The 27,844-nt window shown below is 35.4% G+C and overlaps 2 protein-coding genes across 4 annotated transcripts; one reads left to right on the top strand and one right to left on the bottom strand.

Annotated features, from left to right (window-relative positions):
- Positions 1-360: 360 nt before the first annotated feature.
- On the bottom strand, positions 361-27,761 carry LOC128674568 (active breakpoint cluster region-related protein). 2 transcript variants are annotated; one of them, XM_053753215.2, is made up of 22 exons: positions 27,316-27,761; positions 24,671-24,911; positions 24,151-24,343; positions 23,658-23,814; positions 22,186-22,432; positions 21,697-21,856; positions 21,202-21,343; positions 12,038-12,151; positions 11,564-11,749; positions 10,982-11,179; positions 10,443-10,562; positions 10,204-10,326; positions 9,524-9,700; positions 9,068-9,274; positions 8,574-8,769; positions 7,963-8,156; positions 7,313-7,482; positions 6,723-6,862; positions 6,105-6,250; positions 5,364-5,488; positions 4,604-4,751; positions 361-4,276 (listed from the first exon to the last, which is right to left on the bottom strand). In XM_053753215.2, exons 1-22 carry the CDS (start codon positions 27,595-27,597, stop codon positions 4,190-4,192), a joined length of 3,753 nt encoding a protein of 1,250 aa, XP_053609190.1. In that variant the 5' UTR covers positions 27,598-27,761; the 3' UTR covers positions 361-4,189. The 2 variants fall into 2 exon arrangements, with proteins under 2 accessions (XP_053609190.1, XP_053609189.1); XM_053753214.2 differs by having other exon boundaries at positions 24,151-24,346; positions 27,316-27,759.
- On the top strand, positions 12,256-18,625 carry LOC128674571 (uncharacterized). Of its 2 annotated transcripts, XR_008405176.2 has the most exons (5): positions 12,256-12,414; positions 12,487-12,581; positions 12,654-14,493; positions 14,802-15,249; positions 16,418-17,084. XR_008405176.2 is itself a non-coding variant. In XM_053753219.2 (4 exons), the coding sequence occupies exons 2-4, from the start codon at positions 17,374-17,376 to the stop codon at positions 18,492-18,494; spliced, it is 636 nt and encodes a 211-aa protein (XP_053609194.1). In that variant the 5' UTR covers positions 15,054-15,249; positions 16,418-17,373; the 3' UTR covers positions 18,495-18,625. The 2 variants fall into 2 exon arrangements, 1 of the variants encoding a protein (XP_053609194.1); XM_053753219.2 differs by lacking the exons at positions 12,256-12,414; positions 12,487-12,581; positions 12,654-14,493 and adding exons at positions 17,728-18,281; positions 18,489-18,625 and having other exon boundaries at positions 15,054-15,249; positions 16,418-17,449.
- Positions 27,762-27,844: the final 83 nt, after the last annotated feature.

Genomic DNA, 27,844 nt, shown 5'->3' with positions numbered 1-27,844 from the left:
TAAATAATGCATCAAAATAACTGCAATTTCTTCTTCCTCTTACCTAATATTTCCAGTTATTTTCACTTCAAAAATTATGAAGAGTATGTTTACCAATTTTCAGCTTTTTATCTTGAAAATTGTATTAAGTGCCATACAATCCATGACCCCCCTGTTGAAGGGGTTGAGGTTTAATTTTCAGAAAAATTTAAAACACGTATTCATTTTTGTAAACAACCAAAATCTAAATTTTCAAGCCACAAACTTCAACGGTGTAGAACTTTCATATAAACGTTTTTACCCCCTTTGGGGTAGAATTTCCAAAATATATATAATATAATTAAAGGAAAGAAATGGTAGAGGGAAAAGAAAAGATATGTATAAATGTGTATTAAAAATACATTTTATTGCAAGTTACGTAACTACATTTTAGTGTCATTTATATATACAAAAATTTAATATAATGTTTTGGGTGATTATTAATAACTAAATATTGTAAATACTTTATAATACAGCTGGGTTATTTAGTCATTACTAAAATATAATTAATAGAAAGTAGACAATGATTACAGGGTAACATATTGTATACGGGTTGAATAAATTCAGAAATTCAAGAAGTAGATGCAAAGATATAAAGATCTTTATCAAATTGATTTGACATTTAGTTGAATGTACTTATACTTCAGGCAAAACAAAAAGTCTATATATATTTTGCATTACTCTTTGAATTTGAAGCATTAAAATCTTCATCAAAACATTTAGTGGTTCTTTCACAAGCATTTTGTTCTTACAAAAAGTGACCTTTATCCTTAATAAAAATTTTAAATAATGTCTCCTTATTTAAAATTATTAACTGCACGGTAGGTACTATTAGAAATTGAGACTAAACATCCTAGAATCTAGACAATATTTATACTACAGGTTGTTACAAATTTTAGTATAAATAATTGGCAATAGTTAATTTGGCAGCAATAAGCAACAGGTATACAATTTCAGATTGTATAAAAAAGAAGATATTCATCGAAGCGCACTTGTTTTGAGCGCACCCGTCGAAGCGCACCAAAATTGTTCTTCGAACCGCAACCAAAAGAGTGCCCTTAGAGGAATATTAAAAATTATTATTTTTTCCTTGAAACGCACCTACGCTTAAATATAGGGAAGAACATGAAGTTAACATAATAATGATATCGATAATCGTTTAATTTCGTTTATTTACCAAAGTATCATATGGACAGAAATATAGGTATATTTATATATTATTAATAATTCGGTTCGAAGAATAATTGTGGTGCGATTCGACGGGTGCGCTCAAAACAAGTGCGCTTCGAGGGATACCTCTAAAAAAGAAACTAACAAAACAGTACTTTCATTTTCTAAATATCTAATCATTAATTGTGATGTATATGGGGCTCGTTACTAGCATAATCCAATTCATTTATCTTACAAAACAAAAAACATTTAATTCCATGAAGTTAAATGTAATGTGTATTTTAATTCCGTGTAATTAAATGTAAAATTAAAATTAAGTATTTTGTGCCTCACTAGATGCATGTGATATAAGTAAAACATGGCAATTTATTAATATAAATGAATTGCTTCCAAAAGACATATAATAATACTATTTAATTTACACAAAAGATAATGAAGGCAGTTGTTATGTCCCTAGGTGCAAGTAATGGAATTGTGTGAAAAATATTTAAAAATACTAAGGCAGTATAAATACCGGAAAGGTTACCTACTGTTTTACAATTTATATTTTAAAGCCTTTTGCATTATCGGCATACAATTTTTTTCCCTGTATATCAGTGCTTTGAATAATACATTTTCAATAATTTCACTGAAGGTCTCTTTAATATTAGTGTTGCCGTATAAAGGTGGGACCAGATTATCTTTGTTAACTAAACACATTCATCGCCTGTCAGACGCAACACAAAATAAAAATTGTGAAGTAAATAAGTGAATTCATAGTCCATGAAAACTTTGATCATTACTAATACTATAATACAAATGATACCTGTGAAAGCTACCTATAATAAGCTCTAAGAAAAGACTCAGGATTCAAACAGGCTCAATCAAGTAATAAATTGCAATTTTGGCCATGTTACAGAATGAACATTTTTATACACACACACATGTGACAATTATAAAGAATGATCTTTGGCGAAGAGAAACACAAGTGATTCTGAATCTAAAAGATAATACAATATAGACTTAACTTCAATATATTACATTCAACACAAACCATCGTAAACTAAATGTTAAATGTCTTTCAACAAAATCTACACAACTTTTGTAAATGAAGTAACTTTGTTCTAAGATTTTTTTGGTAAGATTTATTTCTATTAATTAAGTACTAATGTAACACGACCTAAACTACTTGTGAAAATAAGATAATCTAACATAGTGATAGCTAGTGGGTCCTCTCAAAATATTAGAGAGAAAATTAAATAAATATATACACTATATTAGTGGATGCTTGCAATGTGACGGGGAATAGGTTTATATTTTGAACCGGTATATGAGCTCATCTTTTTTTAACTTTAAACCTGAGAATAATATAGGTAATACGCCTAGCGTATTACCTATATTATACCTATATTAAAAAGTAGTTTGCCAACACACCGCAAATATCCGCCTTAAAATAAACCTATATTTTAACGAATCTAGTCATAATAAAACATAACAGTACCAAATAATTCATACGACTAGCATTTAAAATGCTAAAATAGTTTCATAAGAAATTCTTTAATTCGCTGACTAATAGTTCATTATAAGTATAAATAAAATGGTCATCAACAAATGGTTTATTATTGAATCACAATAAGTATGGAAAATTGCATACTTCACGTACTTTATATTATCAGTCTGCCACAATTTTTATAATTATTTTCGGTCCCTTTTCATAATACTTGTTAATATTTCTGCTTGTCAAACTCCACTTGATGACACTTTCATGGTTATTATATTATTTTCTTTAACTATTCAATTCAATTTCGTCTTTCATTCCTTTTTACCAGAGTAGTTATTTTTATCAGCCTTACTAATAGAGAACAAAACGTATAACTAATATAGTTTCAAAATGTTTGTGAACATTATAAGACAGTCAGAAACTTTTATTTTCGTCATATATTCTAAATTTCGCATAAATGATATTTCCACCTAATTAATACTTGTAGTCAGTCTATACTTTAATTTCTGGAATGTATGTATATTTAATATTTTTGTTGATAAATATTTATGTTAAACGAAAAATAACTATTAGAAATTACAGCTACCAATGGTTTATTTGCATTGTATTTTACAAACAAACAATACAATTCTGGATGTCTCACCCATTTACGATTCAAGCTCCTATAATAAAAATCTTCCAAAACTTTTCAAATACCCTTGGTAAATGGTGTAAAATTGTGAACTACATGTAGCAAGTAAAATAAATATTTTGTGATAGTTTGTGTTTAGTATTGGCTTTATTTATATTAAAGCAACTATATCAGATTGTCATAGATGGAAGCGAAGTAAGCCTGAGTAACATGAACTGTATTTTTTATTGACACTAAGTTTTCTTTGATTATAACAAATCACATGAACACAATAAAGAATAAACCAATAAAATATCTCGCCGTGGCGATTCGAGTGAGAACCAAATGGTAAGGGAATAATTTGAGTGACCATAATGTACCATACTGATTCTTCACCATTCCTGGTGGAAAAAACTATTTGGAAATAATCATTTCGACGAAATCATGCCGATGCGGAAGAATCATTTAAAGCTTTGGTGTCTGTGTTTTCAGCTAGCAACAACCATACAGTCTATCTCGCTCAGTACAATTTATAATCAATCGAAGCTTATTAAATAACATCATATTGTAAGGGCTACTGAGTACGGGGATTTGATGCTGAGACTTTACTCCGTACACCTTACATATATCGACTGTAAGATTCACTATTATTTGCACCTAATAGTAGAATTTATTATTTCGTCACAATATATTGTATGGTAGTTTTATGCAATATATTGTGTTGTCAAAATATTTGTTTTAGAAATTAAAGAAACGTGGATTTAGGAAATCGTTTTATGCGGAGCACTTCCGATGTGGACTTCCGAATTCGAATGTTTCATAGGGGGTGCTTCCTATAGGTCCATGAATATAAAGCCTATGTTCTAGCTATATGTGGAAAGTTATAATAATTTACAAGTGGTATAGTCAGTTCAGTCCATCATGCTGGGTCCGCGCTGGTGCGAGGAGAGCTGCGCGGCGAGTTGGCGGTGCTGTAGCAAACAGTACAAGATGCCGGCCTGGAACAAATATTTATTCATTATATTTGCTTTAAATATTAAATATTTTTTGAATACTTTAATTTGTCAATGTTATGAATTACTATAGTTTGGTAACTGAGGGCGAAGTGTGGATTTGTATTTCACTTATTACTAACGAGTCGATTCGCAATGAGACCCCAGACCCCACCGCAATGTAATTAGCTGAATGAGTAACAGACAGATATATTTATAAACCTGTCTACGAAACTCCTACGTCTGCATAGGGCAATATTGACAGCTGAAAGATGAGGAGCGAGCGAGGGTGCGAAGTCAACCATAGCACAGCCACAGAACACGAGAACAGACCTGCGCCATGGCGTCCACAGTGCCCGCGGCCAGCAGGTCGGTGCGCTGCTTGGCGGCGGCGGCGCTGGCGGGCCGCAGCAACGTCGGCCCGAACACTGTGGCCAGGTTGTGCAGCGACATCTTGTTCTCGCGCTCGTGTTGGTTCACCCTGCAATTGATTTTTAATAACTATACCATGTCCCACTGCTGGGCAAAGCACATTCTCTTTTCATGACCCTTGAGTCCTGGTCCTTGCCCTGTGGCAAGAACCAGGACTACAGGGTGTACAAATAGTTTGGGTAGAGGGTTTAAAGGGGTAAAGTTTAAAGGGGTTTTAAGGGGTAGAACCATTGTATAATGGTTTGACTAGAGGGCATACAAATCTTAAATAGTTTTAAACGCTTAAATTTAACACGCTGACGCAGTCGCATAGCGCTAAATAGAATAGGCGACAACAAGACTCGCTCTCCTAACAACGCTTCTTGACTAAAACATAAATCTTTAAAAATTGAGGATTCAAATGTGGTTTTACCACCGGCCCGCCTGATGTCCTCTTTAGGGAAGATATTGCTATTAATTTAAGATATTGCTATAGATATCTTATAAAAGTTTTATAGAGTGATCCTTCTAATTGCAATTAAACATACATAAATAACTAAAAGGGATAATTTTTTTCCATAAATTCTTTTTAATGATTGTCTCGTTCGTTTACTAAAAACATACAAACTTGGAAATGCAAATTCTTTAAATCGCTTAACCAAATTCAGTTAGTGGTACTTACTTAACAAAATGATTAAGGAGGAAGTCTATACAGTTCTTGTTCAAGTCGGGCAACAGGGCGCAGCACTTGAGCAGAGCGTGGCGCCGCGTGTGCGCCGGTCCGGAATCTATCGACGTCCCTGCACCCTACAACGTTTTTTTTTATATTTATGATGAAAAATCTGTCATTTACATATGACGATACGGTAACCACGGAAACGCATCTACGTTTACAAGGTTGTGTTGGTTCGTTCTTATTTCTCTGTTATTATAAGTCACCAGTGAGAGAACACCATGGTCTATGTGAATTGTTTATGTGTTCAGTAGTTACATTGTTGATGTTCTTTATAAGGGCTTCTTCTATTATCTCTGTGATGAGACAGTTGTTTATGATGTTTGTTGACGTCAATTAGTCAATTAGTAGACGTAACTGGTTGTGACACAGTTCCGTGCGGGACACATTGCCGTGGGTGAATAGGCTTGAATTCCCTTTCAAAGCAGTGGCAGAATATGTGATATTCACAGTATCAGAGCTTTTAAATTAATCTGTCATTTCACGAATTAGACATTTCTTGACGCACCGCCTGCTCAGTAGTAACTGCTGTGGTGACGACGGTAGACTTAATTCCAAGAACATTTTAGACGTCAATAAGTGTGATTATCCAAATTTGCCATACGGAACAATCAGTTAGTCTCCAGTTAGATCTATTTTGAATATTATATGTAGCATCTCAATGTGAAGAATTAGAGTTAGAAGACGAACCTGCGTGGCGCCCCAGGCGCGCAGCAGCTCCGGGTACAGCGCGTCCGTGAACAGGGCCTCGGGCAGCTCGCGCAGGTACAGCTTCAGCACGCCCGTCACCGAGTGGATGTCCACCTCCTTCAGCAGTTGCTCCGCTTCGTAAGAGTCTGGAATTTCATTTTTAAAATTAAAAGAACATAAGGTATCACTGTGGCCGAAATTCGATCTTTAAAATCAAAAGAATATAAAAAACGGATAGAAAGGATATATGGGTCTGACAACCGGATGTAGATGTGCCCGTGCCAAGTGGAGACGAAAAAGTAGGCAAGCGGACTCCGCCGCTCAATGGCGAGAAACCGGAATTACACTGACATGAGGGAAAGTGAGAAAGAACATAAGATTCCACGTTTGAACGTGGTTCTGGTTTTCGCCTTGAATTTATTTCTAAGGACCTAGACGGTTAATCATTATTACCCAATGTATGAATGGAACTAGACCAGACAGAAAAGTAAAATTTTGCTATCAAACTAATACAGCAGGAAGGACTCCTTCACTGTGCCAAATATTTTTCATAGAATATGAGTGATCCTCTGAGGCGAAAGGTTTACATAAAACAGTGGATATAATAAAGGTACATACTTGTCTCGAAGCTCTTCTTTAGACGGTTGAGATCAGAGGCACTCCCGGATATACGGTAGATGCCTACTTCGGTTATGCCGCGCCGCTCCACTTCACGCACGCATGCGCTTATTATGAACGGTACGTCTCGTTTCTCCCGCCTAAAAAACAATAATTTTTAAATTTGCCTGGAATTGACGTTTTAAGTATTTTTCTCAAATTAGGAACCAATTTCAACACAGATATCAACAGTTAAATGTAACAGAATTATCAAATAGTTAGTCATCCGGAAGCAATAATTTATTTATTTATCATAGTTTTGTTATTAATAATTTGATTATTATTGCACCTACATTGAAGCAAATTTTGGTTAGGAATCTCATACAGAATGTTACAAAATTATATATAACATTTATTGTCTCTTTCGTAACCAATGTAATTTGTAATGCAACGTAACAAAAGTATGACAAAGACACTAGCTGGTCAATCTCCACTTTTCCCTATATGGTGTTAATCGATTTGGTGCTTTTTAGGCATTATGTAATACTGACATAATGGATAGAGGTTATCAAAAGGTGAAATAAAGATGTATAGCTATTTTCATGAGTTACTTGGCCACATGTGTTATTTTAGCACCGAACAGCGCCCCCGCCTTGGCCGCCGGCACCCGCCTGGCCTCGCGCTCGGGCGGCAGCACGCGCAGTCGCAGCGGCAGCGAGCCTCCGCCCAGCGACACCGTGCGCCCCACTCCGCCCGCCTCGTTAGCCCATTCTCGTGATAGCTGCAACGATACTGCTTTATACACTAACTGTATGGTTTATATTCCGAATACCTGAGTGTATTTAGTATTTTAGAAATATTAAATGGAGTAAGGAAAGGAGTAAACTGATCCGAGCCAATCTGAGCCTACTTTTGGAAATGTCTTGTGTAAGTTATTATATTTTAAGAAACGTAAAATTAATTAGGTTTTTTTTTTCAATATAACGTAAATTTCACAAAGAGAATAGGGTAATTGACTGCGTACAAAACAAATTGTTTAAATACACACACATCATGAAAATAAGGAATTCCGATATTCAAATATAATTAAAATTTAGTTTATTAATAATTATGACGTTGTTGCATCGACCATGTAGTTACACGTTTCTCTTGGACGTGATATGCTAACACAACGTTACATAAAAATAGGACTGACATAGATTATTTTATTTCCTCAAACACATCACTAGGGTCGCATCGCAACACATTTGAACTTAATTACCTTGAGCGTGCATTTCCCCCGGAGCACGGGCCTGGCCGCGTCCTCGTACAGCAGCAGCCGCAAGTTCTGCGACCCCTCCAGGTCCAGCGTGAAGTTCTCGTTCCAGCGCGGCTGCGCCGAGCGGCACACCAGCTTCGACTTCGCCTTGCGGAAGTAGTGGCCGTACGAGTCGATCTCCACCACTATGTAATAGTCTGAAACAAAATTTAATGAGTCACATGATTTTTTAATGAATATATATCTTTCACTCTATGTTGCTCGTTAAAAAATCAGGTTTAAAGATCCTATTACGACATTGGTGCACTAATAAAAGGCGAAAAATGTTAGCAACACTTAATTTCTTTATACATCGACAGGACGAAATGAACTCGCATTGACCCATTTATCTCTATTAAAAGTGAGTGTTCATTAACCACATTTGTAATTCTAATCAATATTCAAATTTAATTCAGGTCTTTCCCCCAACTTGCAGCTGCAAATCTCCCAGCATGAATGAGTCATCGCGACCAATCGCCGGAGATACGAACCCATATCAGTTTGAAAAAAGCGTTACACTTGTAATACTAGCCAATAAATCCAGGTGTTCTACATAGAGTATGTTAATATTGTACCGGCTTGTGTATCAAGCGGCGAGGTCATTCCCCCCACATGCAGCTGCAGGTCCCCCAGCAGCAAGGAGTCATCGCGGCCGCTTCGCAGGAGATACGAGCCCATGTCTGTCTGCAGGAAACTGCGGCACGCCGTCACCCACGCTTGGAGTTCCAGCATAGAAACCGAACTGGCACCCATTGGAGGTGCTGATGATGCCTGGCAAATAACGAAATTACGTGTAATTATTTCAATTGGTTTTTAAAAATGTATTTAGTAGAAAGCATTTGGGCTAGAAGCTTGACTTTTGGTTTGGTATGGAATGGATGACCAAAAATGTAACAACTGTGCATAGCCAGAATAAAAAGGCACACAGACGTTACAAAAAAAAGGGCGCTTACGCCCACTCGTCTGCCTCAGCCCCGCGTATCGTCTTGTGTGACGATACGCGAGGTTACTCTTGTTAGAGAAATGTCAATAAGCCTCTTTATTTTTGGATAATGGTAAAAGCAATCACCTGTAACGCATGTATTGAGTCGATCCACTGTGTGCGTTCAAACTCAGAGCTCAAGAAGAAGACATGTTGGCGCTGCAGGCCTCCACCCGGCCCCTTCGCCCCCACGCGGAACACGAGATTCGGCGACGCCAGCACCAGCTGCCCTTCCAACTCGGCCAGCTTCTTGCGTTGCTTCTCGGCCGCGCCGCGGCTGCCGAGCCGGATTTTCTGCAATCAAGCAAATCCTTTTAATAAAACATTATGTACGTAAAATTTAATAGAATTAAACGTCGGGAGCGATCCACATTGTGTATCAGGATACTCGCGCGAAAAAGAAAGACACATGCACGAAAGACATTTGCGCGCAAGTCACATGCCACGTCTTTCGCGCATAACTACTAGATTTTGTACCTCGGAACTCTCAAAAGGCGGGACAGGCTTTCGAGAGTTCCGTGGTGGCAGTAGTTGCTGACTGACCCGGTCGTCGTCGGCGAGGATGGCGTCGCGCGCGGTGGACGCCTGCGACTTGAGCGACACGATGTTGGCCGGCGACGCCTCGCGCGCCTCCGCGCCCGCCTCCTCCTCCACCACCACGATGTCCGGCAGCGGGATGAACCACTTCAGCTCGAACGTGAACTTGTCTCGCCCGGACGCCTGCGACCAGACAATATTCATTCATTCACTTTATATTTACACCGTTTAATAACGATACAACAAAATATTCGAACACAAAATTTGCGAAAGGCAGACCGCTTTTGCGCAAATTTTGTGTTCGAATATCTTGTTGTATCTCATGGCTCGTTATTAAACGGTGTAAATATCGCGTATAGAGTACAACAATATAGAGTACATACGTACACATCACTCGTTTCCAAAATAAACAGAACTGTAAGTAAAATGCAGGCCAATGCCAAGCTACTGACTCTCTTGTATCTACATACTTACTATCTAACAGCAAGTTTTCCCGATCTTTTGCATGACCAATTCGATAAATATAACATTACCTTAGAATAACAAGAAAAATAAAAAAGGTTTCGTCCACACGTTTATACCATCATTAAATACTGTTCATACCATTTCGCAAGAATAGAACAAAAATAGTTTATGCGCTAGCAAATTAACAACCTATATTACAAAAATTGACCTCTGAAACTCACCTTATATTTGGCACAAGCGATAACGTCGTTAAATAAAAAGAGATGCCTTAATTTTCTATGTCCGTCAGAAAGTTCTACAATAAATGAATTTTTAACCAGTCTTCTTTGGGCACGATCTGCATTCTGAAAAATATTATGAACAATCAACAAAGGAACGTAAAGGATTATGTCATTATTATTTACAAAAATAATACAATCCCGATGTTATATAATATATTTATTTATTTATTGTTACTTACAGGGAACATAGATTTTGTCTGTATAATGTTGAACTCGTCCAGAAAATGTTGAGTCATGTTTAGAGCGTCAGTTAACATCGTATGGTCGGGGTGACTCGCTGGTGTATATTTAATGAGATCCTGAAAAAAAGTATGTTTTATGTATTTTTTATGTAACATAAAGCTTCTTTTACGTGTACAATAAGTAAATGTTTAATTTGTTTACTTTTTGCAACTGAATAGATGCTGTCTTTGTAATTCCATGTTATATATTTTATTTTCTTTGACTTATTTTATTATTGAACTCATGTAACTATATTTTTCAATTGTGATAAGTGTATTAAGAAAACCAATGAGTATTTTACAATGGATAAATGAATTGAAATTTTACAATCAACGTTAACAAATATATTTATTACAATTACTTGTGACTTTGATTTCAATACGGGTTTCAACATTTAATAGGGAATTTTTAAGGAAAGTATGTGTTGACAACTTCTGTACCCAAACAAATCCGTGCCGTCTGACTGGTATAAAATGAAAGTGCATAGCACACATACATGCAAGACGAGCGCATTCTTCTGCACGCGGGCGACGGGTTTGTGCAGCAAGTCGTCCAGCGACACCGGCTGGCCGCGGCACGCGATCTCGCGCGTCAGCTCCGCGAAGTACTGCGACGAGCTGCAGCGCCGCCGCACCGCGTCTGTCGCACGCCCGTAGTTGTGTAGGAAAGCGCCGTAGATGTTTATATTCTCCGCCTGTTATTATTTAACACGATATATTTCAACATTTCTTGTTGGAATTTCCGTATACTTCCTAAAACAAAGTCCTCCGCCGCTTTGCGATAAAATAAAAAACTACAGCATGGAGTACTTGTATATATGGAAGCAAGTATGTATGTATATACAAGTATGCATGTATGTATATACATACACACTTGCTTCCGGTGAAGTAAAACATCGTAAGAAAACCTGAAAACCGGTTGACAGTTTAAGTTTACTAATGTATATGCGACTGCCACTAGATGTCGGTAGTCATCAATGCCTTTAGGCCAGTGGAATAAAATCTAACACCAGTGTTAGCAATACATAACACACTCGAGAAGAATAATTTTCAAGCAAAAATAATTTTGGTTAAATTACCATTTTTTTGAAGTGAATTCCAACAGACAATGGTTCTTCCCAACTCGCTACAGCCGCTTTAAGACCCTCCAAGAAATTTTTATGTAACTCGTGCAATTCTGATATCTTGTAAAATATTGTGTTGAATTCTTCTTCGGTTATAACAGGTTGAGATGTTGATAACGTAGCTTTTATGGCGTTCATATACTAAAAATTTTATTGTTAATTGTAAACATGATAATTGCTAAAATTATGGTACAGATGCTAATTTATATGTTATTTATTTTTCATACAAAAAGGTCGCATAACACTAGACCTCATAAGGTGGAGTCAAAAGGATAGATTGTAATTATTAATTTACATTATGTGTGTATATGTTCAGAAAATTCACCTAGATTGTGATAGTGAGGTACACTACCAACATATTGGTAAAACCAAGTTATTTATTGAGTTTTTTTATTTCATAAATTTTCTCTACACAAAGCTGTGTTTTACCTTTTCCATAACATAAAGGCATTCAACATAGACAGTTTCACTTTCAATAATGCTCTTGACAATACAGCGGTGCATCGTGAGTCGCTCGGCCTCAGCATTGCTATTAGTAGATTCCTGAAAATAATAAATAATAAAGCTATTAAAAAATCAAAATAAGCCTTAGCACATTTCATAACACATTATTACAGTTAAAAGAACAATCATAGTTCCATTGTTTTGCCAACAAACGAAAATTTGAAAACAAAAGGGTCTTGTGGAGACCGTGTGTTAATTTTACCATTCTAGGTTTCGATCTGAATCGGTGTACAAAATGAAATTTACTTTGAGTATAGTGTGTATATTTTACTTAAAAGTGATCGAGAGCCATGATTCGGAAAGTAAGTATACAATTTATAACTATTACACATTATTAAATAATATTAAAAGTCTAACAACTAAATGTTCTTCAGGTTCGGAGATGAATCGCATAGAAATAACACCATTCTACGATACGATTATTATAAGTGATGTCGCCGATATTATAAACGAATTCGAAAATAATATGGTAATTATATTCCTATTAAAATTTTTACACCAATACCATTGAATGTGTTATCCAAATTAAATTATATTTCAGAACTCCCCGTTAGACGCAATTCTTAATAGTGAAAGTGAGAGCGATGAAAATATAGAAGATTTACTGAACGAATACCAAAACTATTTAGACAAAGCCCATAAGCAACGGCTCACGTTTTTAGAAAGTAAAAACAAAGCCAAAAATAAGGTTCCCCTTATGCGGCATGACAAGTTCTTCAAAGGGAAAACACCGAATATGAAACACGACAATTTCTTCTTCAACAGTTTCCTTAATCCTAACTCCTTGAAATATCCACAAACTCAACAAAATAATTTCGATCTGTATATTCCACTAAATGCGAATGAGAAATTTATAAACAAACCTTCAGATCAGCATAAGGATGTTACTGCTCAATTTGCACCCTTAGACAAAATCATCAAAAATAAGTTCTTACCCTATAACCTGCAATCTACCGTTTTGAGTCCCGACGTGGACGTCATAAAGCCACGCTGTTGTAAAAACGGTCAAGTTAATTGCAAACAGTGTACAAATTTCAACTCATTTTCTGAAACGCATATTGATCCCAAACTATTCGTTTTTGATAAAGCACAATCGGAGATTCAACAAGATTCGTCTCGCCTGGGAAACAATTTCATAAACAAGGAGCTGTCAAACGATCTTGAGAACACTATCAACCTGAAAGTAAAAGTTGAAGTGCAGATGCCAAGTTTAATGAATATGAGGAAATCCTATAAAGGGAAATATCGTGAAAGAATACTAGAACCAGAAGACACTTATTCCAAAGAGTACATGTCAAGTATAAACTTGCCTGTACCATATTTTAACTTTCCAATTCCATTAGATGTCTTTGGTTATAAAAAGAGTCCTAAATTTTATAAACACGACAATAATTTACACGAGATAACTATTCATAAGAAAAAGAAATCAAGAAATAATAATATCAAAAAACATCGAAACAAAATAATTTCATTTCATAAAATATCATCTGCAGTACCTCATATCAATATTACGCTTGAACACTTTAACAATACTAATGATAATCATGGTATTCACAGCAACAGTGATAGGATAAATGCATTGTTAAATATGAGTAAATTCATTGAAGAAAATGCTAAAAGTAATACCACAAGGGATCTAAATTTTAAAGACAAAGGTAACGACACTCAAGTAGAAGAAAGTATATATGTAACGCTAAATATCTCCAATAAAGGCCAAATCGATAAAGATGATGCTCGCAAAATAATTGAGAATAGCATCGAAACTGAATACAGTAAGGCACATGCGTTTAATATTACTACAGAAAAATCTTTAATAGAACGGAGAAAGCGCGACATTCAGGCTCAGAATATCACGGTAGATAGTAATTTAAATCTGACAGTTCTTGCATTACCAAACGTTACAAGTTTGAATTACACTTTAAACAAACTAAAAGCGCTACAACAGAATATCTCAAAAGCTGTAGAGCAGGTGCTCATGTCTAGGAAAATTGAAAAGAGCATGTTTTCTGATGCAGAAATGCTATTTTGGCCAAATTCTCCTCAAAATGGTTCCAAAATAAATTCGGGTAATATAACAAATTTAATACTGGACAGGGAAAATAAGAAAGAAAAGTTCAACATGAGTGTAGCCTCAATCCGACTCAATCGCACTGCAGCTCTGGAACACGCCATATTTGGAAACGTGGATTGGAATGATGTAGATGTAGTTGCGCCAACAGTTTTGTCTTTCGTGGGTAAATATATAAAAGGAGTTTTAACTTTTTGTTCAGAAAAGATTTGCCATTCCATGAAATGTGAAGATATGAAATGTTTCCATAGAATTTGTGCTCCCGAAGACAGATTCAATCAAAAAGGACATTGTATAGGATCTAACGTAACAGGTCAGTAACCAACTCATATTACATTGCATCTCATATACGTCTCATAAACTGAAATTTTCGGAATCAGCAAAAGTAAAACGTAACTGAAAAGACGAAAGAGTCTATGTCATGTACATAACTTATTCTAGATAAGATCATTATAATTGCGGATGTAGAGTAGACAGTCTGAAATTTTACTCATTAGCGATAGTACTGTAGTATTTACATTTATTACGGACACATCCATATTTAATAAGATACTTTTAGGAATTAATCCTAAATGTTTTTATAATGTCATTAACTAATTAATGTATTTTTTACCATTACAGATAGCATAGCATCATTGGAATCAATTATGGATTTACCATCAAGTGTTGTGTTTAAAATTGTGGACATCTTGGAAGACAGAATGTTAGGTAAATTATTTGGTAAGGTAACACTTTGCGTGAACGCCAAGTGCATGACATTTTTGGCATCCAAAAAGAATTTTCTAAAGTATAAATGTGGTATGAAGGAAACTGTTACAGGGCATTGTCAAAATTTAAAAAATTCCAAAATGATGTAATACGCCATAGAACTTAAATTGTTTTCAAAATAAAATGATTTGAAAAATGAAACAAAGGTGTTTATAAATATGCGCTTAAGCTGAAATTTGGTCCTGATAAGAAGCATTCATTACTTGCATGGAACAACATGCGGACTCGTCACAAGTTCTATATTCAATTAACAATATTCGTTACTTTGCGATTACTATTATTATGTAATACATATATCCTTGTAAGTACTTTTATATTCACCTAATATATTATGCATTATTATTACAATCAATATGGTTACTTATTAAGGTTGCGACGTTGTCAGGAACCCTTAAAGGCTTTGCTATGACCGCGGCCTGGCTATTATTAATAGGAAGCTGTGATTTAGTATGGTTTTGTACGGTTAATTACTGAACTACTAATAGGTAACATTTAGTTAATTACATCAACATTTAGAAATGTTTCTTATAGATAAAAAGAATATACCATAAACTTTTTATGGTGTTTTATCTTTTGTTTATACTATTGTTTGTTTTATCTATAGGCATATTAGCAGTATTATACAACCGATTAGGAGGTAGGATGCACGGGTGACACTAATAAAAATAATAGAGTTTATGAAAATTTAGTTTTTTTTGATAGTTGAGTTTATTTTCATAATTATAGACTTTCCAACCACCCTTAAATATTCGTATAATAATCCAACGACATTGTTACAGTCTATAAATTATCACAATGGTCTTTTAAATATATCTTTTTTTCTAGAGCATACAACATTTTTGCAATATTCTGACCATGTCAACTAACCTAGAGTTAGTCTACACTTAATTATACGATTTATATACACAATACATTCTATTTATAAGGCTGGGCAAACTAGCCAAAATTTTTTTATCAATTTATTTTAATAGCGAAAACTAAATAAAACCACTGGAAATTATGTTACACTGGAGTCAATATGGATTGGTTCTATTCCTTATAATTTTTAAAAAAATTAATAATAGGGTAAGTCATACGAGGCTAACTAGCTGTACTACACATAGCAATGGATATTGTCTTATTATTCTATTACAACATATTCATAAGCTATTTATTAATCAATATTTTAAATAACTGTTATCTTAATTTTTGCTTTTAAATACTTAAATATAAATTAAGTAGTATGAAATCGTATGTGGAAGGTAAGTTTAAAAGTAAATTTCATTAATACATCCTGTAATAACAAATTTAAACAAACATTCTGCCGTTTCTATGTTATACACCTCTCTCAAAAAATGTCAGACGAGAGTTTAATTTGTCTAAAGTAAACTTAAGACTATAAAGGATTGCAACAGAACATCCGATGAAGTAACTACATAGATTATTTTAAAATTCGTAGCAAATGTGGACTAATAAATAACTAATTGTAGGAATCCCAAGAGCTATTTTTTAATCCATGGATGAGGATCGTGCCCCATCTGATAAAGTTCGATAACAAAGGAAAGTTACAAAGAAAGACCGTGATGCCAAATCAAATTGTCCACTGGAGGGAAGTAGAAAGAATGTTAGGTAAACAAGCAGCACGAAGATTTCAAGAGGACGACTGGGATCCACAAGAGTGGAATGATTACGTCACGACGGAAATACGTCACATGCTTAGAAACTTATTCGCCAATGCAAAGAAAAAACAAAGACTCAAAATTTACACATTTTGTAGTAAGACTAAGTCCATATGTCGATTTTTAGTTTGTCCAGATATAAGAAAATTTTGTACGGTGTGTGAAGCCATAAGTGAGGACGACGAAGATCCAGATGACACATCGGTCAATAAGATTACGCATTGCATGAATTATACAACTAAATTCTTAGTAACTCAATGATATTAAAGATTAGCAAGGAAACATTTTTTTACTTCTATGCTAAACCAGGGGCACATCCCAGCTTTACTCGGGTAAAAACATAATAAATTATACGCCTAAGCTTTCTTAAGAAATCACACTATTTATTGGTGACAACCGCATTAAAAAAAATTTGAGTTTATCGCGAACAGACAGATGGATAGACAGACGTGAAAGAGGGCTTTGTTTTATAATATTTGAGGATAACTAGGTATACCAAAATAGGAGTTGGTATAACAATATAGTAAAGTAAATTACACATTTAAATGTATAAGAATTTTATCTTGTTTGCCTTTTGTGTAAGAATGAAAAAAGGTTTTGGTAAATTAAAAGCTTTGTTGGTCGTTTGTTGCTCATTAGACAAACATTCCCGACTGGGCTTATCTCGTCTCAGATAGGGAGGTACTTAGCATAGGTTCGTGTATAAAAGATCAAAGTTGGGACAATCCAAACATTTGGATCTGTGGAAGTGTGACGTTCGCGTAGTCATGTTATATTCAAAGTGTATTTTTACGTTCTTGTTGTTGAATATAGCACATGAAAGTTTATGTAAACCGACAGACAGTAAGTACTTATATTATATATTTTTTATTAATGAAAGTAACGTAAGTGTAATTTTTCATGAGAAAATAAAAAAAAGTCAAAATAATCCAGAAGAAAAATTAAAATTAGTTATGCACCTTTGCAAAACATAATAAAACTTGATTTGTGCTTCATTTAGTGTCCGTCATTTATACATTTTTTTTTTAAATTAAAGAATATCTTTCTGGGGTTTTTAAATGCATGTATTTAGTTGTTAATAGTTACATCTTTGTAAATAACCGTACTAACTTCGCTTGCAGATTATATAACAGAGGCTCGGGGTATTGGTAGCACGCTATGGGGTTGGGTAACGTATCCCTTCTCGTGGTGGAATCCAAGCGAACCGGATCCTGTCAACGATCATCTGATTGGATCTACGACATTAGGGCCCTACGATGATATAGAAGTGGAACGGCACAATGTCACGGTGTGGTGCAACGACCAAACGTGCACCACCATGAGGTGCGACAAATACAGCTGTAAGAATACTACTTGTAACATTTACGACACTGATATGAAAGGGCAGTGTCGTGAATACGTGACTAAGCCAGACGAGCCCGCGCCTACTAAACCCGCTGAAATTGCTTCCTCTGTGGCACCCGAAGTAACGGAAGGGATACAAAACCCTTCATCCATACCAGATGCAGTTGCGAGTGGACTTGAAGTTACACCAGACATTGTAACGAACGCCCCCGAAGCTAACCAAGCTGTGGACGAGCGACCTTTAGAACTGGAAGCCGTATTATCGTCAACAGTGACGGAGGCCCACGTCAAGGACCCACAAGAAGATTTCGTAAATTCAAATGTTTATAAGGTGAGATAATTAATCGAGGAAATAGTAACACTACTAATTTTCATAGCACTTAACTATGAGAATAAATGTTATTATAAATTTTTAGAGACGCATGAATTATTTGTTGAATTGTAAATAAATATAAAAAGTTTACAATAACTTTTGAATTTATAGCCCGAAACGAATTGAATCTGATAACCTATAATTAATATTTTCTTTTTATTCTAGGTGTAGATACATCAAGGGACGAAGAATCCACTTCATCATATCTGATGGAAATAAAAACAGCTATGACAAATTATATTCAGTCAATGATAGAACAATACGCCACAAAACTTACAAATAATCTGCTGGAAAATCTTGACATCTCATCGTTCTGCACGGATGGTGTATGTTATTATAGTGCATGTGAAGAAGAAAACTGTAAATTGCGCCATTGCAAATACTACATATTGACTAACGAAGAGAGATGTACTACAAAATCAGTGGGATCTACAAATTTCATTTTGCACAGAAACAAAATTCAATCTATCGTCGGAAATAGTGAAGATAATGAAATAAAAATTATAAATAAGATTCTGAACAAATAATTCACCAATATTGAAATTATAATCCAAAGAATATAATCCCCTTGTTGTACTACTGTGAATAAAGGATAAAATTCCATTAATGCTCTACAGCCAGTCCTGTAAGGTCAATTTCGACATAACTTGTTTATCTTTCGCCTCAGAGATAAGAAATTCTCCGCTAGAAGCAGGTAATAGAGATTACATTTCAAATAGAAGTGTCTACGATAATGAACAGAACGGGCGATACTAGCGACCGGACCAACTATAGGCCCATCTCTCTTGCCACAGTAGTGGCAAAGGTGCTTGACAGTCTGCTTAATCAACAACTGGATAAATATCTTTCTCTGCATGACAACCAGTTTGGTTTCAGACCTGGTCTATCCACTGAGTCAGCAATCCTGTGTTTGAAGCAGACTGTCAAGTACTATACAGAGCGAAATACACCAGTATATGGCTGCTTTCTGGATCTGTCGAAGGCTTTCGACCTAGTCTCTTACGATATACTGTGGCAAAAACTAGAAGAAATGAAAGTGCCACCTGACCTGTGTAATCTATTTAAGTACTGGTATCTCAATCAAATCAATGTCGTGAAGTGGTCGAATGCTTTCTCAGAGCCATACAGGTTGGAGTGCGGAGTAAGGCAGGGAGGGCTGTCCTCGCCTAAGCTATTCAACCTATACGTGAACGCACTGATTGAGGAGCTCAGCAGCTTACATGTCGGCTGCCATATTGATGACATATGTCTTAACAATATTAGTTATGCGGACGACATGGCTCTGCTGAGTGCCTCTCCGTGCGGCCTCGACCGGTTGTTGAGTGTGTGCAAGCGATACGCCACCAGTCATGGTTTATTATATAATGAGAAGAAGAGTGTATGTATGGTCTTTCAAGCTGGAGGGAAAAATCCGGACACTATTCCACCAATAGTATTAAATAAGACGCCCTTACAATGGGTTTATAAATTTAAATACCTTGGACACTGGTTGACCTCTGACTTGAAAGACAATACAGACATTGAAAGGGAGCGTAGGGCGCTATCTATGCGTGCTAATATGATAGCCCGTAGGTTTGCTCGTTGTTCTAGACAAGTAAAAATAACTCTCTTTAGAGCCTACTGCACATCCTTCTACACGAGCAGCTTATGGGTGCAATATACAAAGAAGCAATTTAGTGCCCTACGTGTCCAATATAATGATGCCTTCAGGGTGCTTTTGGGGTTGTCCCGACGTTGTAGTGCGTCGGGGATGTTCGCCGAGGCACGAGTGGATTGTTTCTACACCACTATGCGCAAACGGTGCACATCCCTGGCTAACAGACTTCGGGCCAGCTCCAACAGTATCCTGAACTTGTTCGCGACACGTGTCGATTTTCAGTATGTGAATCATTGCTCGATGATTCACATGCTGAAAAATGTACAAGTGTAATGTAATGTCCTGTTTTGTATTTTACTAACATTAGGTTTTAAGTTTTCTGTGTTACTAACAATAATTGATCTAAAAGTTGGTCAAGAAATAAATGAATTATTATTATTATTATATTAATGAGGTACCTTTACCTTTTTTATAATATACATTAATATATTTTTTCATTCGGTTCATGGATTTGTTTCATGTTAGACTAATATTATTATAAAACGTAACAAATGTAAAAACACGTAAGTTTTATTTTATACACCTGTTGTTTTATACACCATATTATAATTAAAATGCAGTAAGTATCAACAGGTATTTTTGCAATACCAAGATCAACTTGTCTTATTAGTTCGTGTAGTTTCCAGGTAAATAGTATTTATGGTGCGCAAGAAATACTGTAGAGATAGGCCCGTGGATAGAACAAACGAGCGCCAAACTTGGCGCACACACCAATCGAATACTTTTATCTAATATTCGGCTATTCGTTATTCCGCATATAGCCGAATATACTATTCGTTGCAAGTCTAGTCTTTATTAATAAAGTATCTGATAGCCTGTATGTCACATATTGATTAGTTTATGTCAGTTTACAATATGATATTTTATCAAAAAGTGGTATCGCAGTATCTTTCATCTCTATATATATAATCATAACCTATTAATATTTTAATCTCATACGAAATCTACAGAGATAGCAGGAAACAACAATCAAATATTTAGCACATGTCAAGCTAAACTCCTCACTTCCGGAATTATTTGCTTGTCATCCATATTAGCATGGGTCTATCAAGAATTGCAATACCAAGATTTCACTCATGTTTGGCACTACATGCAATAATTAAGAGCATTAAATATCACTTAGTCCCGAAGTGTGTTAGGAAAAAAAGAAACTGGTAAAGAAATTAAAAATGGTGACGCTTTTTATGTCATAGTTTCTATGTTATTGTGACTAAATCTCACCTGAGTCTGTAATTTACGTAACACTGGGGGCGTTGCACTGGCTTCAGTGTCAGAAGATATAGCTCTAAGCAGCAGAGGTGTGTCTGTGGAATCTACCAGTTCTGATCCCACTTCACTGGGCTCCATCCCTTCGCCTGCTTGTCTGTAAGAAATAAAAAAGTATAAATAAGCATAATAGTATAACTAAGTCCTCTTATCCAGAACGAGATTTTTTATAATGATTCTTAAAAGATTCCGCGCTCACGCAGATACCGTTTTGCGGAAGCATTTTTTTGATGTTTTTACTTATGAAGGCTACATGTGGGACGATTTGTTTTGCTGCAACATCTACCGAGCGCAATACCAACAAAATCCGCAACACACGCTATAGCGAGTTCACAATACTACGGCTAGATGACGCCTCTGGTAGAATTAACAAGACCGCATCGCGGTGCTGACATTTCGCTTTAGCGGCATTCCCACTGTTCCATATGAAATGTTGGAATGTGTGCTCACTGTATGAAGTAGTGTATATTGACGTAGTTGGGGGCGGTGGCTGTAGGCGGGGAGTCGGGCGCGCGGGGGGCGCTGGGGTCAGGGGGAGCGCTCGCTGCAGCACTCAGCGCCAACGTACTCGTCCCACTGGATCCGTCATCAGTGCTGGATCCTGTACCACCTGTAGAATAATTTTAAAAAATTTTATCGTTACAAAATGGATATTTTGTCCATCAAATATATGACGGAGCGTTAACTTCATTACCATTTTAGCTACCGTATTGTCGGAGAAACACCTCGTATTACAAAATGGTACTCGTCGGCCAAGTGACTCTTACTGTTGTGATCCCACTGTGTGTTGACTATAAAACGAATGTGGGAAGAACAAAGGAACCTCAGAAATAGTAAATATTTATATATCCAATTCCAAGCTATATTAAAAACTATAACTTTTACGTCTCGGATTTAAAATTCATGTATTCCAGTTGTGACGATGTAATAACTACACACCTGCTTGAATATACACGTATTCCCCATCGTTCATATCAGCAGGCACTTGGTCGTAATAGGGTTCGTCCTCAGTGGGCACAACAGCTGGGATGCTTTCCAATGAAATGGGAGCCGATTTGTCTTCACTTCCTTCCGGGAGGTCGGGAGTGGTGGACGTCACCTCCTCGTCAATGGAACGCGGGGTAGCCGCCCCACCAGACCGCTTACGTTCCGATGACAATGAGTTAATACTCTCGTAACTTTTCACCTGAAATAGTTTTAATATTTGAGTATTCATGACACAAAAGCCTGTGAATTGCTTTTAGGCTTCAAACGCACGTTGGGCACACTAAGATGGGCAGAACCCATTTTGGGCGCCCACTTTACGTAGTTTTAACTGTACTCCCCAGTACTTACACCAAACTATTACTCCCTACACTGGCGTGTTACCGCGAACAAAAATTTTGTACATTTTAATCGGCCCTGGCATTGCGTCGTTGTTTAGGCGGGCCGTAGATAATCAACGTGTTAAGCTAGCTCAAATATTGTCAATGACAACAACACACGATGATTACAGTTTCAAAATAATAAATTAGGACTATGATCATATATTTGACGACCTCGGTGGCGCAGTGGTAAAGTTCTTGCCACTGAACCGAGACGTCCCGGGTTCGATCCCCGGTCGGGTCATGATGGAAAATATTTTTCTGATTGGCCCGGGTCTTGGATATTTACCTTTATAGGTATTTGTTATAAAATATAGTATTGTTGAGTTCCGTATCCCATAACACAAATCTCGAACTTACTTTGGGGCTAGCTCAATCTGTGTGATTTGTCCTAATGTCCTAATAATATATAAATATTGTCACAAAAAATAAAAGACAAGTTAAACAACATATTTAATATCATAACTAAATAAAGTGTAATTTAAACAATATTATAGTAGTTATACGAAATGTTACTTACTGCTCGTCATTTTACCCAAAAATACAAGCAAGAGTGATTGACTAGCAAGAATGTTGATGCATAACAGAAAACAATGCATGACAGACTTGGTTAATTGCTAGTAATTTATTATTAGCTGTTGTGTACGATTTCTCTGGTGCGTGATTTTTGATGGCAGTGAAAAATATGTTGATAAAAATATCTGAAACCGTTTAACCCAAAGAACTATGACCCTGGCAAATTCTACATAGTAATTTACTTATGATTTATTAACATAATAAGAGAAACGAAAAAAACTTACACATGGTTTTTTATTGTTTTGTTTATTCTACTATTCCTACATGGATAATTTGATAAGATGTGAGTTCATAAAATATTGGGTTTTACTACAGCAAACAACATAAATATAATCATAAAATCGACCCATTCGATTTAAACATAATCTAGTTGTCTGTCAGGTTGCCCAACGGTATCTTTTAATACAGATTTTTTTTTCGCAAATCACCTATAGATATTTCGGAGGAAAACATTATCTTCGATAAACTTACCCTTTCGCTAATAGAGGGCGTTGACGCTCGACTAGCGATCGACTCCCTGGACTCGGCATTCCGCATTCGGCGGCCCAAGGAGGAAGGCGGGCTATCTTCAGCCAGCCCGGACTCTGGCAACGATGCGCCACGCTTGCTGAACACTTTCGGCGGCGGCCTACAAACAATATCTCCAATGTACTATCTTATCTATTAAATATCGATTTCATTGCATGTAATTATTTATTCAAGGCAATTTGTGCAGATAGCTACGATATTATAGTATATTTTGTAATATACATACTACCATTTTATTTACATTTGTAATATACATACTACCATTTTATTCACATGTTTAGTATTTCTAATAAAGACTTTATTTTTTCAAATAAAATTATGATGATATTGTCGAAAAAACTTGATTCTGTGCGACAACGGCACAAAAAGTAATTTTGAATATTTGTAGTCTTACTAATTCTATGGTGGTGAAGCCAAAATACAAAATACTACTTACTTTGGTGGAACTTTCTTCTTAGTTGCTGCCGTAGGATCGACAGGGCTGCTTTCGGAGGACTGGGGAGAATCGTCTGCCTTCTTGGATGCATTCTCTGCTAGTTTCAGACCATTAACTTCGATGACTGTTACGAAATCACCAGTTTGTGACGTTGGACGGTTTTTGGCTTGGGTTGGACATGTTTGATCTACAGCTACTATACAAGACAGAAATAGTCCAATGTCAAAAGCATTTACTATTGTAAAAATTATAAAAAAAATATTAAGAGTGTGAAATAAAGTTTTATTCATAGGAATAAAACTTTCTATACCACAACTATATAATTATACAACACAGATAATAGGATAAATTTTGATGAGTTTTTATTGTCATCTGTATCACAAGCAGGCATCAAATTTATATAATTTTTAGAAATATATAAAAGTAAAAAACTTAAATATGTTTGAAATGTTTTATACAACTATATGCACAATGATCAATCATAAAATAATGAAAAATAACTAAAAAATAAATACTTTACCTTTAGAATCTTGAATATTATCAGTTCTTTGCACAACTTCACTATGACATCTTCTCCGTGCTTCAGCTGCCAAGTTGGACGAAATCTCGTTGATGCATTGATTGACAGAACTCCTTTCTCCAAGATGCACCGGTTTGCTTCTTAGCTGCACCTCTTCAAATTCTGCAGTCTCTGTTGTAGAGTCCACACTACTTGTGAGACTGGCTTCACTTTTCTTAGATAATGAATCTGTATTTGACTCCTGAAAATATGTTTCATCAAATAAACAATTTCATCCTTAGACTTCAACTAAAAGAGCTTACTTTTACCTCAAGGGCAAAAACTAATCCTTATAAAATTAGAATCAGTTTCTTGTCTGTCAGTCAACACCCTCAAAACTCTCAACCAAAACCATATAACACATAGATTACTGAGAAAAAAGGGCTTTGATCAGGTATCAAGTTGAAAATGGTATCAAATATTCAGGACTACATCTGTCCATGCAGAGCTGATGTTAGTCCATTCCATACCCATATTCCACACCCTTCTTGTATAGACATAAACATTATCCTATAATGATAAAATTTCTGTTAGTTAAACTGGCTTTTTAATCACAATCTTGGTATTAGTTAATGGATGAGTAAAACATAAAATTTTCCATAGTCTGGATAATTTATAGCATGGACACATAAAATGTTTATGTGACCAAGTTCCAAGGGCATTGATGATATAATTTAGTATCCACATATAGACTGTTAAAAATAAAATTAACATACAAAAGGTGACTATGAATAGTATAGTGACAATATAGTTACCATAATGTAAAAATAATACACTAGCCATTAATGTCACACTTTCCATAAATTGAAGTGAATCTGCTGTAACATGAGTCCCTTGTGCAAATATACACACTTCCTGTTACCAATAACTGTGAATTTGACTAATTAAAATGATGTCATTTTGTCACACATTAAAATGTTGTTCCACACATTTTCAAGGCCCTCCCTCAGGTATTTTCACAATTTAATATTAAGTAAGTACCCTGTCACACATATTGTTGTTGTTTCTGTATGTATTTTGTAAACTGGCTTCTATCCATGGCTTTGCCTGTGTGAATTTACCATGCAAATGGGAAATGTACCATACTCTCAACTATATATCTATGTATGAGAAATTGGAAAATGATTGAGTAGATATAGTGTGAAGAGGTAACAAACCTTTATACCTGCTTATTTTATTGTATAATTTAGATTCTCTCCAATCACAACACAATAATACCAATCTGACTATAAATTATTTGTTACTTAATCACATATTAGCCAATGAGTGGACTTATATAAAATTGGATGAGTCATTGACCATTACTTTAACTTCCATAAAAGCATTAAAACACAGTTACCTACTGTTTATTTATATTTCATGACATAAAGCACTACTACCTATTGCATTTGGATTTGTTTGAATAGTCATATAAGAGCAAAATTGGATAGGCCTAGTAAGTTTGATAGTATAACTACTTTATATTAAGTTGAGTCATAGACTTATTCATTCATGTTATCTCTCTGACTGTTTATATTGTGTAAACACAACAGTTTTGTTAAGTACAACCCATGGATGGATAGGCATTCTCAAAGGTTAAAAATGGTTCATTGAATATTTGAAATAACCTCTAGTAACTATATTATCTGTAAAATGTTGACTTGTCTTGGTAATAGATAATTACCATTTAATTAATCATTAAATGTGGAACAGCAGTAATGTTATGGCACAACAAGTTATACTTATGCAATGATTAACAAGCCGTAGAACTTGAAAATGGAATTACTAATGATAAACAAAAATCTATTTATGATGATGATGATGATATTTATGATGATTAGTGATATCTACATACATTTTATCCCTTTAAATAATATAATATTTTGTAATTATATCAGTCATGTCTGTCCAGTGTGGAAAAAGAGAAATGCCAAAGGAGAGGCCATTGTCCCGTAAGACACTATAGGCTAATGTTACTTAACCTGTGGTGAACCCCCAGAGATCCACATTCTAGAAGTCTGCAGACATAAAAGGTTAAGGAACTCTGTTATCAGTTATTTTTAAAAATCTGTCATGTAAAATAAAGCATAATATAGACACAGCTTTCTCACACTCTATAAAACAGTCATAATTAATTCATTCATAAATATGCAGACAACATTCATGAATAAAACATGTGGACAAAAATGGTTCCTCAATGCTCAGTGAGCATGAAGATTAATTCAGTCATTGATACATTTACAATTCAATAAGATCCTTCTGAAAGAAGATCAGATCAAGCTTACTACTTAGCTAGATATAGATTTACTCGAACAAGTAAAGGACAAGAAAAAATGATCCAGTATTTCAAAACCAGCAACTAAGAATGGTTAAAAGCACATTACATAACTTGTGGGACTAGTTTACATTTCAATTGTTTGAAATAATAAGAATATCACAGTAATTATTCTAATTACAATGTTTATTTTTGTAATGAGTATCAGATTAGCATATGGACTGCTCTGATAAGTTATGATTACATAGGGGATAAGGAAAGGTGAAATACATTCAAAAACACATAAAATGAAATAGGTGAAACTACTTTGATATTCAAATTTTTTTTTCGAAATAAGCAATATTTGGGTTACCTGTTTGTTATCAGACGTCTTGTTGTCAGACTCAGTCGCGTCAGACCCCGAGGACGGCACCGCCCTGTTGCCCTGGGCTGCTTTATGCTTCTCCACATCTGAGAGTAAGGTTTCTAAGTATGACACATAAAATTCTTCCTTTTCTAACTCTTCCCTGAGTATAGCAACTTTCTGTTTGTGTTTTGCCAAATTGGCTCTGACATCTTCCTCCCAAGCGGCTGGTAAAGTACTGTCTGGAAAACGTTGCACCCACACGCGCTGAAAATCTCCGAAGACACTCATCTCTCACAAAACGATTTCATGACAAATTTATGTTACAATTAATTTGTAATAATATCTCGAAAGCTTCTCAATATAAAAAAAACGTATCACAAAATTCACAATCACAAATTCTGCCCTTCAGCCTTCAATATATATTTTTTTAATTTTCCTTACCACAGGTAAAAATTGTCATGTCGACTTTTTTAGTAGCCTATGGATGGGATTTTTTTTGTAATCAAAACACAGAACACTATTTCCCCTAGCGAAT

This window comes from Plodia interpunctella, chromosome 13 (assembly GCF_027563975.2).
Source record: "Plodia interpunctella isolate USDA-ARS_2022_Savannah chromosome 13, ilPloInte3.2, whole genome shotgun sequence".
NCBI lineage: Eukaryota > Metazoa > Arthropoda > Insecta > Lepidoptera > Pyralidae > Plodia > Plodia interpunctella.
The sequence above is the reverse complement of the archived record's forward strand: the minus strand, read 5'-3'. Positions and strand labels throughout refer to the sequence as shown.

Coding starts and splice junctions, on each gene's coding strand:
- LOC128674571 (XM_053753219.2), top strand. CDS start 17,374: ATGTTATATTCAAAGTGTATTTTTACGTTCTTGTTGTTGAATATAGCA. Junction 17,450..17,727: donor TTTATGTAAACCGACAGACA/GTAAGTACTTAT, acceptor CTTCGCTTGCAG/ATTATATAACAGAGGCTCGG.
- LOC128674568 (XM_053753214.2), bottom strand. CDS start 27,597: ATGAGTGTCTTCGGAGATTTTCAGCGCGTGTGGGTGCAACGTTTTCCA. Junction 12,152..21,201: donor TACGTAAATTACAGACTCAG/GTGAGATTTAGT, acceptor TATTATTTTCAG/GAATCTACTAATAGCAATGC. Junction 9,701..10,203: donor TCGCTTGTGCCAAATATAAG/GTGAGTTTCAGA, acceptor GTCTGGTCGCAG/GCGTCCGGGCGAGACAAGTT.